The 12978-nt window shown below is 41.1% G+C and overlaps 1 protein-coding gene across 1 annotated transcript in view; it reads left to right on the top strand.

Annotated features, from left to right (window-relative positions):
- Positions 1-5426: 5426 nt before the first annotated feature.
- Positions 5427-12978, top strand: part of DBT (dihydrolipoamide branched chain transacylase E2) — a 71515-nt gene continuing 63963 nt past the window's right edge. The window contains exon 1 of the mRNA XM_006882443.1: positions 5427-5485. Within this exon, the coding sequence (XP_006882505.1) occupies positions 5435-5485 (51 nt within the window). The 5' untranslated portion in view covers positions 5427-5434. The remainder of the gene's footprint in view (positions 5486-12978) is intronic.

The raw sequence follows: 12978 nt of genomic DNA, 5'->3' as shown, positions 1-12978 counted from the left end.
TTTCAGCAGGAAGTAGCTAAGAGAATATGCCATCCCCTTTTCCTTATGAATCAGGTGAAGTCTCTCTCAGGGAGGAGTGCTAGGGAATGGCAAAGGACACACTGACAAAGGAGATTAATCAGAACTGGCTTTGACAAGCACTGTGGCATTTGGACAATTAAAACAGACTTTCAAGGGTGGGGGGAAGAGGAACGAACTGGGGAGGAGGGTAGAGAAAATAGTGCAACAATGAATGAATGGAATCCCAAAATCTCTGTAAATGTTCATTAAAATTAATAAAATTTAATAAAAAAAGAAAAAATCAGATAGACTGCATTTGTGGAAAGAAAAGTTAGAGAAGATCGAAAACAACAGTCAAAACTATATCAGGTGCTGACTGTGGAACAGATTACCAACTATTTATGGGAAAGTTTAAGAAAATGAAAACAAGTCCCCAACACCTAGAATGCCACTCTGAATGTGCCCCCACTTAATTTAAAAACCACTTAAGCATAGAATTGACCCACTGAACACTAATGACAAAAGACCAGAAGGGTTTTGGAATGACATCAGAGATATAATCTATGAAGAAAGCAAAAGATCTTTACAAAGACAGGGAAAAAGAAAAGACTAAAACAAATGTCAGAGAGAGTCTGAAAATTTCATTTGAACATCAAAAGACCAAAACAAAGGAAAGGAATGTTGATGTAATAGAGCTGAAAAGGGCAGCTTGAGAAGACAAAACAAACTATTATAGTGAAATGTGCAAGGAGCTAGTCAGTAGACCAAAGGAATGGATATGGTTGACATTCTCATGGCTAAAGAGCCAAAAAAAGAAATTCAAGTCCTAAGTTGCAACGCAGAAGGATTATATGGACAAATTCTTGAATGATGTATGAAACATCAAAAGACGATGATAGGAATACACAGAATCACTGTACCTATAAGAACTGGTTGTCTGATAAATTTCAGGACATTCTAAATGAGCAAGAGCCAATGGAATGAAAGAAATTCAAGCTGCCCTGGAGACATTAGCAAAAATAAGGGTCAAGGAATCAATGGACTACCTATTGATACGTTTCAACTAACAGATACAGTCCTAGTTGTACACACCAGTCTATGCCAAAGAGACTTTTTGAAGACAACTGCTTGGCTGAGTGACTGAAAGAGATGATACAACAAGAAAGATGATCCAACAGAATGCAGAAATCATTAACTTACATATGTGTAGTTGGTGGTCTGTCCCACAATCAGCACCCAGCCTGATTTTCACTGCTGATGTTGAGCTTCTCCACCGAATCTTTTCACAAATGTAATCTATTTGATTCCTATGCATGCCATCAGGTGAAATCCATGTGTACAGCCTGCATTTATGTTTCTTATAAAAGGTATTTGCAATGAATAAATCATTGAATGTGCAGAACTCGATCATTCTATCTCCAACCTAATTTCTCTCACCGAGTCCATATTTTCTAGCTACTGATCCTTCTTCCCTGTTCCCAACTTTTGTGTTCCAGTTGCCCACTATTATCAATGCATCTTGATTGCATTTTTGATCAACTTTGACTGCAAAAGTTGGTAGAAATCTTCTATTTCCTCCTCTTTGGTTCTAGTTGTTGGTGCATATATTTGAATTATAGTGGTATTCACTGGACTTCCTTGTATGCTTATGGATATTATCCTGTCACTCACCACATTGTATTTCAGGACGGATCTAGAAATTACTTTTTAAATTATGAAACCAACCCCATTTTCCTCAATTTTTCATCCCCGGCATAGTAAATCATAGAATCGTCTGATTCAAAATGTCTCATGCCTAGCCATTTCATTTTGCCGATACCTAGTATGTCAATATTTATACGTTCCATTTCTTTCTTAACAATGTTCAATTTTCCTACATTCATGCTTCTTACATACCATGTTCCAATCACTAGTGTCTGCTTATAGCTGTTCCTTCTTCCCTGTATTTCTATTTCTAAGATCTCAGTCTCAATTGCCATGTCTGCTAGTTCAAGCGATAGTCTAAGTGTGTTCTATTGTACATAGGGTTTTCGAAGGCCTGTCATTTTGGAAGTGATGGCCAATCCTTCTTCCTAGTCTGTTTCTATTTTTAAATATATATAATAGTATCTGACAGATAAACATTCCACAGAAAAGAGCAGATGAAAGACATTTGCCCAGTTATAACAATGACCAGTAATTTCAGTATTGCTGCCCACCCATGTTTCCTTACTCCACCACCATCCCTTCCTACTTTTGCCTACAGCATTCAATACCCGTCTCCCATTGACCAGCCCCTGATGTGATGGCCTCAGTCTCAAGCCATCAGGATTTCTGTGATTCTGAACATATCGTGCTGCTGTGAGTCTCTTAGGATGCAGCCAATATGACTTCAGTTTAAAGTTGTTAAGTACAACTGTCATGCACAACTTCCACTCCAGGATTGCCTTCTCATGGGTTAATACCGCTTGTATACAAAATTATGGGTCCTGCATGCTGCATGGTATTCCATTGTATGAATGTCCCACAACTTTGAGATATTTTTTAAATTCAGGTGAGAGAGGCTCAAAGTCATATTTTGGTCCTTGTTTTAATTTTCTTTAACATCATTTTGATCTTACACATGAATAGTTGATGGTCTGTTCCACAGTCAGCACCTGGCCTGGTTTTCACACCTGATGCTGAGCTTCTACAATGATTCTTTCAGCAGATCTAATCAATCTGATTCCTATGTATCCATCAGGTGATGGCCTAGTGTACAGTCACCATATATAAAAGATATTTGAAATAAGTAAATCACTGCTTTTCTATCAATGAATTATATCATTCTATCTCTCTTTCCAACTATATCTTCTTATTGTTGTTGTTATGTGCTATCAAGTCATGTACAACTCATAGAGACCCTATGGACAATGGCTCTGAAGTCTGCCCTATCCTGAAGCAGTCTCTGACTCCGACACACCTATTCCCATTGACCTAGTTACTGTATCAATCCATCTCATTTGGGGTTTTCCTCTCCTGCACTGTCCCTTCACCCTTTTGAGCATGATGTTCTTTTCCAAGAACCAGTCCCTCCTGGCCACATGCCCAAAGTATGTGAGTCAAAGCTTCAAAATCCTAGCCTCCAAGGAGAAGCCTGGTTTCACCCTCTTCAAGACAAACCTATCTGTTTTCTTGGTATTCATGGTATGTTCATGACTCTTCTCCAACACCACAACTCAAAGGCCTCAATTATTTTTCTGTAATCCTTAGTCATTGCCCAGCTATCTCATGCATGGCAAATAATTATGAAGATCATGGCCTGGATTAGGCATGCCTTAGTCTCTAGACTGACAACGTTGCTTCTCAGTTCTCTGGAGATTTACCTAATGCAATTCGTCTTTTGATTTCCTGACTGCTAGGGCCACGAGTGTTGATTGTGGGGCTGAGTAAGCTGTAGGTATTAACAATCTTAATCTCTTTTCCATCCATCATGGTGATGCAGATTAACCCATTGGTGAGAATCTTTGTCTTCTTGATGTTGAGCTTCCATTCACATTGAAGATTACAGTCCTTGACCTTCTGCAGCAAGCACTTCAAGTTCTCCTCAGTTTTAGCAAGCAAAGTTGTGTCATCTGCATAAAGTAGATGGAGGTGAAAAAAAAAGTTAATGATTTAATCTTGTTGTTGTTGTCGTTTAATGCCGTTGAGTCGTAGAGGACTCATAGCAACCCTATGAACGAACAGCCTGAGCACTGTTCGTACATAGAGTTTCCGGAGGCAAGCCATTTTGGAAGTGGATGCCACTCCTGCTTCCAGGCTTGATTTAGTCGGGAAGCTCCAGCCAACACTGTCCACCATGGGTGCCCATTACCACGATTGGCACATCACTGTCACAGGCTTCAGCATCACAGCAACCACGAGTTACCTCTGTACAGCAACGTACAGACCAGTGCTATACCGCCTAGAAGAATGTTTGACAGGAAGACAATTTAAACTTGGCCCGAGGGCCGCAGACCAGAGGCCCCTTTGGGCTTAAGGCCGCCTCCTGGTTCAAACCCTAGGCCCAGGCTGGCTAGCCTCACTCCAGGGACAGAGCAAACCTGCACGTCAAACACATTCCCAGAAAAGCAGTCGACTCCAAAAGCTTGCCACGATTCCTGCACTCCCACCACCACACTCCTGCCTTCTGGCATGGAGAGCTTCCACAATTAATACCTTTGTGTTGCTGTCAGTTCTCCAGGCAACTTAATAGCAACACCCTGATATGGGTAAGCACGATGGAGATACACCACTCTGGGAGAAGATCAGAGAGTCAATCCAGCTCAATTTTATTGGGATTGCAGTACACTTATATACACAGGAAGGCAGGATAGGGTGGGCTTACAGATGGGAACATGCAGATTGGTTAGGAGAACCTCAACCTCCTGTGGACCACTCCCAGGTCAACAGACACAGCAGCCCGTCTTCCTTGGTGGTGAGCTTTCTCAAGCTGGTACAGCCAAACACAGGGGAGCTTTCTCTCTCCCTTATTAAAGGCCATTGGGAGGCTTGCACTTGTCTGGAGCTCAGGCGACCTGTCCTGGCCAGAGGTACTCCCTTCCTCCCCAACATTCCGCAAGACACTTGTTACCAGCAGTCAACAAATTAAAAGATTTATTGCATTGGGGAAATCTGCTGTCAGGGACCGCTCAAATGTGTTGAAGAGCAATGTTGTCAGTTTAAAGACTAAAATATGCCTAATCCAGGAGTGAGCTCTGGTGGCCTAATAGTAAGAAGCTGCACTGCCATCTCAAAGGCACGAGGTTTGACTCCGCCAGCTGCTGTGCAGGAGAAAGATGGGAAATCTCCTCCTGTGTCATTAAACTGTCACTGAAAACCCGCTGGTCAGCTACGGGTCCTTCCGACTAGCCGATAAACAACAAAAATCCAATCCATGATCTTTTCAGTTACTTGGTAGGTATCTGAAAGTTGGGCACGTTTTGGGAGGAGCAGTCCATAGAGAAGAACATCATTCTTGGAAAGGTGGAAGGCCGAAGTAGGAGAGGAGGAGCCTCTATAGGAAACATCACACATACATGATTTAACAATAGGCTCAAGTGTAGAAGATGGTGAGGATGGCGTAGGATCTGTTGTTTATTGGGTCGCTATGGGTTGCAGTTGACTTTATAGCACATGAATCCTAAGTATTTACATACTAGGACCTTATCCAGCCTGGTCCCCTAAAATTTAATTTGGGTTGCTCTTCACAATCCATGCCTGCTCCTATTTCATGTTTTTCCTCCCTGAAGGCTTTACCACTCTACACGTGGTTTCGCTCAGGCCCCGCCCCGAACGCTGGTTGGCGGTTTGATGGGAAGGCTCGTTCTTTCGCTCCTCATTGGTTGGTTAGGGGGCGGCACCTAGCTCAGCTCGGGATAGGTCGCCTGTGGAGGTGTCTCCTCCAACGAGGGGGTATTGTCATTTCCGGAGTAAGATGGCTGCAGCACAAGTGCTGAGAACCTGGAGTGGGACTGCGAGGCGCTTGGTAAGGAGATTCGGGCAGTTCTTAGGTCGGGGAAACGAACTCTCTCCCTAGTCGCCCAGGGAGGGTGTGTTACTTTGCCCTTTTCTTGTCCCCCTGAATGCTAACGTCACCGAGGGCGGGAGTGGCGGAAAGGTAGAGGGATGTTTGCAAAAGGAAGGGCAGCGAAGGTGGCGAGAAGCTCACCCCGAAACCCGCTTCTCAGGACCACCTGACCCAGCGGGACCTCGAGACCCCGCTAGTATTTTCCCACTGGCCTTTGAGCACTTTCCGAGTGACAAGCATTGTAAATGCAACTACAGGTGAAGGATATATATTCATTCAGCTCTTACTGAGCGTTCACTATGTGACACATGATAGAACCGCTACTCTGGGGGAGTTTATAGTCAAGAGGAAACGACCAAACGAGCAAAACAGAGTATTTCTGAATCTTACCTCCTAGGAGTCAGAGAATTTACCTTCACTCCCTGTTAAGATCTATCCGTTTCTTCGAGGTCCTCACTCCCTTGTCATTACAACCCTTGTATAGACAGCACTGCAAGGCTTCACTTTTACGTAGTCTTTTTACCGCCATAGACCGCCTGTCATTAAAGCTGTCATCCTACTTGCACAGCATTTTTCTTCCTAAGTGTACTTTCTCTAGATCTTCCTGAAGAAGACGCTCCTCGTCTTACCTTTGTCTAAAGCCAGCTATGTAGTAGGTACTGTGCTAGGTACTGAGGATGCAATTTGACTAAGGCTTACACTATCTCTGCCCTCTGAGAGTTTACAGCCCTGTGGTTAGAGATGGTAGAGAGTGTCAGAAATGCACATTATACAAGTCAGTACAACACAGTATGAGGAGTGCTGAGATGGGACATAAACAACTCAAACTCAATTCCGTTTGATGGGGACTGACTCATAGCTTATCCTCCAGCGAGTTTCCAAGGCTGTAAATCTCATGGGGAGATTTACCGACCTCTATACCCTCAGAGCCACTGGTTTTGAACTGCCAGAGATGCATTTAACTAGCATAAATCCCTGCAGACTAAGCTACCAAAACTCTTTTACATTCTGTTGGCCTTGATGTGAGGAAAGTGTTCCTAGAGGATGCTGTATCTCTTGTCAAGTATGAGTAGGAGTGAGAAGAGATTCTTTTCAGCAGAGCTTAGATTTGAGACTTCTCTGTCCTACCTGTGATACCAGCTTCCCGCGTCTTTTTGTCCACATCTTTGTCCACTCAAACTCTTCTACATTTCCTGCCCCATATTTAAATACTGCTGTTTATAAATAGCTATGACTTTGGTCCTCCCCACTTTTTTTTTCTTATCATTTACTTTGGCTTCAGTTACCTATAGATACTGATAATAAAGTTCCCCAGTCTTCAGCTAGATGTACTTCAGCCCCTTAGAGCTGTTTTACTGCCTATGAGGAATTTTTCATTAAATATTCGTTGGGTCTGTTTTAAACTGCAAATAGTTAAAACCTAGCTAGAACATTAAGTATCAGCACATACAAGGTAGCCCGAAGTTAGGTACCCCTGACGTAGCTCATTCATTATGGTGGTCATTTTAACAATTTCCTCAGCCTTTCCTTCAGGGTCATACGAGGACTACCACAGCTTCTCTCTTTTTATTTAAGCCAGGAACAAGGAAGGAATGGTATTAGCTAAGGACTGACTAGGACTGTCACTTGACCACTATTTAAACTCAACTCACTATTTAAACTCAACTTAGACTCACTGCTAACAACTTAGTTTGATTGATATCAGCAATCCACTGGATTTCCAAGGCTGTAAATCTTAATGAAAGGAGATTGCCCATCTTTCTTCCTCAGAGCTCCTTGTATATTTGAACTAGAGATTAGAGACCTTTGAGTTAACCAAATGACTTGCTTAGAACTATACCACCAAAGCTGCTTATGGCACCTTGGAAAAACTGGATTATAGCCTTCTCATAGAGTCTTGTTGTCATTCTTAAAGGCATACCAGACTTCCGAGGCTCCAGGACTCATTCTGAAAACTCTGCTGGCTCCAGAACTAACCTTCAAACTTGTTTCTGCTTCTTTTGTTGATTTGAATCTGTAACTCTCTTCAAGATCTAATCATTGTAAATCTCTTCAGGATCTAATCACTGTATGACAGGTATTCTGGCCCTGGTTGGCATCATCTCTCACTTCCTAGTTTAGCTTGCTATCTCAGTCTTGTCCTTTGCCAAGCCATTCTTTTTAGTGTAGAAAGAATAATTTTATAAATAAGGCACAAATGCTATGTCATTTCCTTAAAACTGTGTCCTTAGCAGAATGTTCAAAATACAAATTAATTATAAGGCCATTTATGATCCAGGCCTTTCTTGTCTCTCAGGCTTTATTCCTAGCCATCCATTCCAATCTCTGCTCTGATACGTCTTCCATCTTTTTCCTACACCAGCTACACTAAAGCTGATATAGACAACGTCAGTTAGTTGAGCACATACTGTGTTCTCTCTGACTGTAGACCTTTGCACATGTATTTCCTATACTTTAAAGACTCTTGCCTTATTCCCTGTGGCCTTATCTGCAATACGCCTGATTCATTGGATTACTCCTACTCATCAGGTCTTACTTAAACTTAACTTTCTCCAGGTAAGTACCCATCCTTTGTATTTCCTGGTTAGATGTCATTGAATCTGTTATGACAATTCCATGTGACAAAACAGAACTGTCCCTATAAGATTTCTTAGGTTGTTGTCTTTATGGTGGTTGTTCACTAAGTCTTTCTTCCACAGAGCTACTCAATGACCTCAAAGTAGTAACTTTTCCATTAGTAGCTGAAAGCTTAACTATTGTGGCTGAAAACTCTGATTTATTTTATTATAATCCTCTATAAATAATTGTTTACTTATTTGTTTCTGTCTTTGGACTGAATATTCCATGAGGGAAGGGAATGTGTCTGTGTTATTTTCTGTAAAATTCTTGGTTTGGTTTGTAGTAAATGTTCAGGAAATATTTGTTTGAACAACCTAGAATGTTGAACAACTTACCTGTTGTAAGATGTTATAAGCAACAAGAGCTGTCTTACTATCTAAAGTACATGTAGTCTCTGATTTATGACAGAATTCCTTTCTGATGACTGTTCTAAGCCTGTTCTGATGTAAGGCAAATACCTGTTTATTTTTTTGTCATTGTTTCTTTCCCCCATTTACATTATAATTTGCAAAGCAAATTTGTTTTCTGTCTAGCCATTCATACTCATTTAGGTTTTTAAATTACAATGCCCATAGTATAACCACATTCTTCCCACTTCCTCCCTGTGATTCTTGTTTCCAGTAATCCTTCTATCTTGTCCCTTCCTGCCTTTTGATCTTTATGGCAAATGCTGCCCTTTTGATCTTATGTGATTGGTTAGTGTAAAGTTGGTTAGTGTAGATGAGTGTTTCTCTGGTTTATTGTTCAGTTTATAAGCCTGACAATTATTTGGCAGAAAGTTGAGCCACAGAGGTAAGTTTTATTTTAGTTGCAAGGGCCATAATCTGAGGGATTGCACTAGTGTCTGTTAGAGCAGTAAACCTGGCCATAGTTCTACTTTTTTTTGCCTCTCTAACCTAGGAGTTTTTATTGTGATTCTTTTTGTAGTGGTTAGCAGTATAAGTGCCACTTAGCTATTGATCAGGGCATCTACTTCTGGTCTCAGGATTGTAGAATTTGAGATTTGCATGGTCTGTCCTAGTCCTATAGATTGATTAATTCATCCATCTTTGCTTCTCTCTTCTTTGCTGTGGACAGACAGAAAGACCAAGAGTTGCACTATAGGTGACTGCTTGCAAGCTTTTAAGACCCCAGTCATTCACCAAGGCAGAAGGTAGAATATTGTCTTTTTGTTTTGTTTTATCATTTTTTAATTAGTTTTGAGGGGAAGACCCTCTATGAGATGGATTGATTCAGTGACTGGGGTAATCGGAATGGGTGTGTCAGAGGCAGTGTGGTTGGCGCAGGATAGAGCAGGGTTTAGGGCTGTTGTGCATAGGGTCGCTATGAGTCGGAAACGAACAACAACAACAACAATGAAAATTTACAGAGACTTTGGATTTCCATTCATTCATTGTTGCACTTTTCTCCCTGCTCACCCCTCCTCCCACAGTACACTCTTCTCTTTGAAAAGTAAAAGTAAAGTTCCCCCATTGTTTTATAATCCGTCCTCTCAGGTCCATTCCACTATGCAGCCTTCATTCCGGACTCCTGTCATGACAATAATACTTAATCACATATCCCTTTTAAACCGTTTTCTCTCTCATCTGTTTCAATGTAGTATACATTATTTATCCCATTTTTCTCAGTCTCCCCCCAACCCCTATGCCAGTCCTGTTTTACAACAATGGCACTATGCAGTATTTGTCCCTTTGTGACTGAGATATTTCACTCAGCATAATGTCCTCCAGGGTCACCCATTTTGAATAATATTGCATGAGTTCCTTGTTTTTCAATGCAGCATGCTATTCCATTGTGTGAATATACCACAGCTTCTCCATCCATTCATTTGTTGATGGGCACCTGGGTTGTTTCCAACTCCTTGCTGTTGTGAACAAAGCTGCAATAAACATGGTTGTGCATATATCTGCTTGGATGTCAGTTATGGTCTCTTTGGGGTATATTTCCAGTAGTGGAATTACTGGGTCAAATGGTATCTCTATTTGCAACTTTTTGAGAAAGCGCCATACTGCCTTCCACAGTGGTTGCACCATTTTATACTTCCGCCAACAGTGAATAAGGGTTCCAGTCTCTCCACAACCTCGCCAGCATTTGCTGCTTGCTGTTCTGTTAAATTTTGCAATTCTGACTGGGGTGAGATGATATCTCATAGTTGTTTTGATTTGCATCTCTTAGAGCTAGGGATTTTGAACATTTCTTCATGTGCTTGTTAGCCATCTGAATGTCTTCTTTGGTGAAGTGTCTGTTCATATCCTGTGCCCATTTTTCTATTGGATTATTTACCTTTATCTTGTTGTGGTGGGAAACTATACATTTTTAAGATGGTATTTTCATGTTGTCTGTACATTCCCCTGGGAATCCGTGGGTGGTGCAGAGGGTTATGTGTTTAACTACTAAATAAAAGCTTGGCAGTTAGAGCCCACCAGAAGCCCTCATAGACAGAAAAAATGCTGGGGATCTACTTTAGAAAGATCGCAGCCCTGCACACCACATGGGGTACAGTTGCACTCTGCAACACTTTAGGGTCACCATGTGTCAGAAATGACAGCAGGTTTGCTTTAGAATGCCAGGAGTTGACACCTGATGAATTTATCATATCCTCCTGAACTTTTCTATTTTATCCCTCTTCGTAGAGCAAAATCTGAGCAACTTGATTTCAAGGACTATCTGCTGTATTGGGAGCTTTGGTGGGTAAGGAGTTGTTGCACTGTCTGAATCGACTAGCTGCTCCTCAGGGACAGGTGGACAATCTCCTATGTGGTTTACAGCCTCTGAAACCCACTGGAGGGTCAGCTGTGAGTTCTCAACAGCCCATACTGACAATAGCAACAGCATCCTGTATCTTAATTAGCTTTTAATTCCCAGAACCCAGAACAATTCCTGGCCTTAGGAGTCCTCAACATTGCTTGTGGAATTATTGTTAATTATTTAATTATTATCGTATTCTAAATCTTCTCTTCATCTCTTTTTTTTTTAAGTAATTTTTTAAATATTATACTAGTTTACTTACAAAGTTTATATACATTTTTTTGCACACCATATCTTTCCCATTTCTTTTACCCACCCGTACTTCCTTTTGTTTATTGTGTGTGTGTTCTGCTTGTAGATATTGATTTTTAAAAATCAAAGAAACCAAAAAACCAAAGTCAGTGTCATCAAATAATTGCTGATACATGGCAGCCCTCTGTTAGGCTTCTGAAGCAATCTGGAGCAGATTGCCTCATCTTTTCTCCCGTGTAGCAGGTGGTGGATTTGAACCATTGACCTTTTAGTTAGTTGTGTGCTATATGACCCAATAAGGAACTTTGGTAGCCTAGTGGTAAGGAGTTGAGTTGTCAACTGAAAGGTATGTGATTTGAATCTACCAGCTGCTCTGTAAGAAAGTTGGGCAGTCTCCACTTGTGTGATGTATAACTTCTGAAAACCTTCTAGAAGATCATTCGACTTGATGGTACACAACAACAGTATACTCCAGTATACCACCAACTAAAAATACTCATTGCTACCAAGCCCAAACTGACCCTCTCGTGGGTTTTCAGAGGTTGTAAATCACAGTAGAGGAGATGATTGCCCATTTTTCTCCCAAGAAGGAACTAGTGGATTTGAACTGCCTGCTTTTGGGTTGGCAGCACAACACCTTGGCACTAGGCCATGAGAACTCCCTTTAGTAGTGACTACTAATTTCCTAATATGTTTTCTGCAAGAAACTATGAGTTCAAACTCTTTATCCAGATTTTGGTTTCCTTTTAACATTAAGCTTGGAAAGGTAGAAGCTCAGCATAAGAGAGGAAGACTCTCAACAAGATAGATTGACACAGTGATTGTAACAGTAGGTTCACATGTGTTGGAGATGCTGAGGGAAGCACAAGAGAGGGCAGAGTTCAGATCAGTTGTTCATAGGGTAGCTCTGAGAGTCACAGTTGTGATACCATGCAACATCAGTATGAACTTACTCATAGCTGTCCCACCAGCAGGTTTTCAGAGGCCATAAATCTTAAGAGAGGAGATTTCCCATCTTTGTCCCATAGGGCAAGTGGTGGATTTGAACCGTGTATCTTCAGGTTGGCAGTGCAACTCCTTACCATTAGACCACCAGAGCTTCCTAAAAAGATTTAATCCTTCCAAATCAAGCCACTCAGGTAAAAATGGACCCCCACCTCCCACCAGTGACATTAGATGCAGACAGTTTCCTTTTGAATTCTTTAGGGAATTTTATTTCAGGAAGTTTTTAATGACCTTAGCATAAACTACTGAGTTCATACTTAATCCATTGTTAAAATTTCTTTTCTCTTGTAAAGGATTTTGGGCAAGAGTCATAAGTGTATAAACACATCTGACTTTTAAGGATATATTACTAAACAAAAGAAATGTGTGGTAGGGTTTGAGTTTTTTTTATTTCTTGAACAGAGCCCTTTACAACCAATCATAAACTTGCTTGTGACTACTGCTATGAATTCTGGTTTTAGTCTAGATAAATTTCATATGGTATATATTGTGATAAGGGCTGTACTTTTAGGATTTTCTTGGAATTCAGTATATTAAAAAGTTCATTAGAAAACAGCTATGAGATGCATCTCACCCAAGTAACGATAGCAAAGTTCAACAGGGCAGCAATCACAAATGCTTGTGACATTGTGGAGAGATTGGAAATCTTATTCATTGCTAGTGGGAATGTAAGATGGTGTCATTAACAAGGTGGACACTTTCTCAAAAAGTTGGAGATAGGAATACCATTTAACCCAGCCATTCTACTACTGGAAATAGAACCTAAAGAAACCAGAGCCATGACGCTACGTTATTCACAATAGGAACAGACAGAAGCAACCCAATTG

The sequence above is a fragment of the Elephantulus edwardii genome, unplaced genomic scaffold, assembly GCF_000299155.1.
Source record: "Elephantulus edwardii isolate Elephantulus edwardi_28Jun2011 unplaced genomic scaffold, EleEdw1.0 scaffold00020, whole genome shotgun sequence".
Taxonomy (NCBI): Eukaryota; Metazoa; Chordata; class Mammalia; order Macroscelidea; family Macroscelididae; genus Elephantulus; species Elephantulus edwardii.
This window is presented reverse-complemented; position numbering and strand designations above follow the sequence as displayed.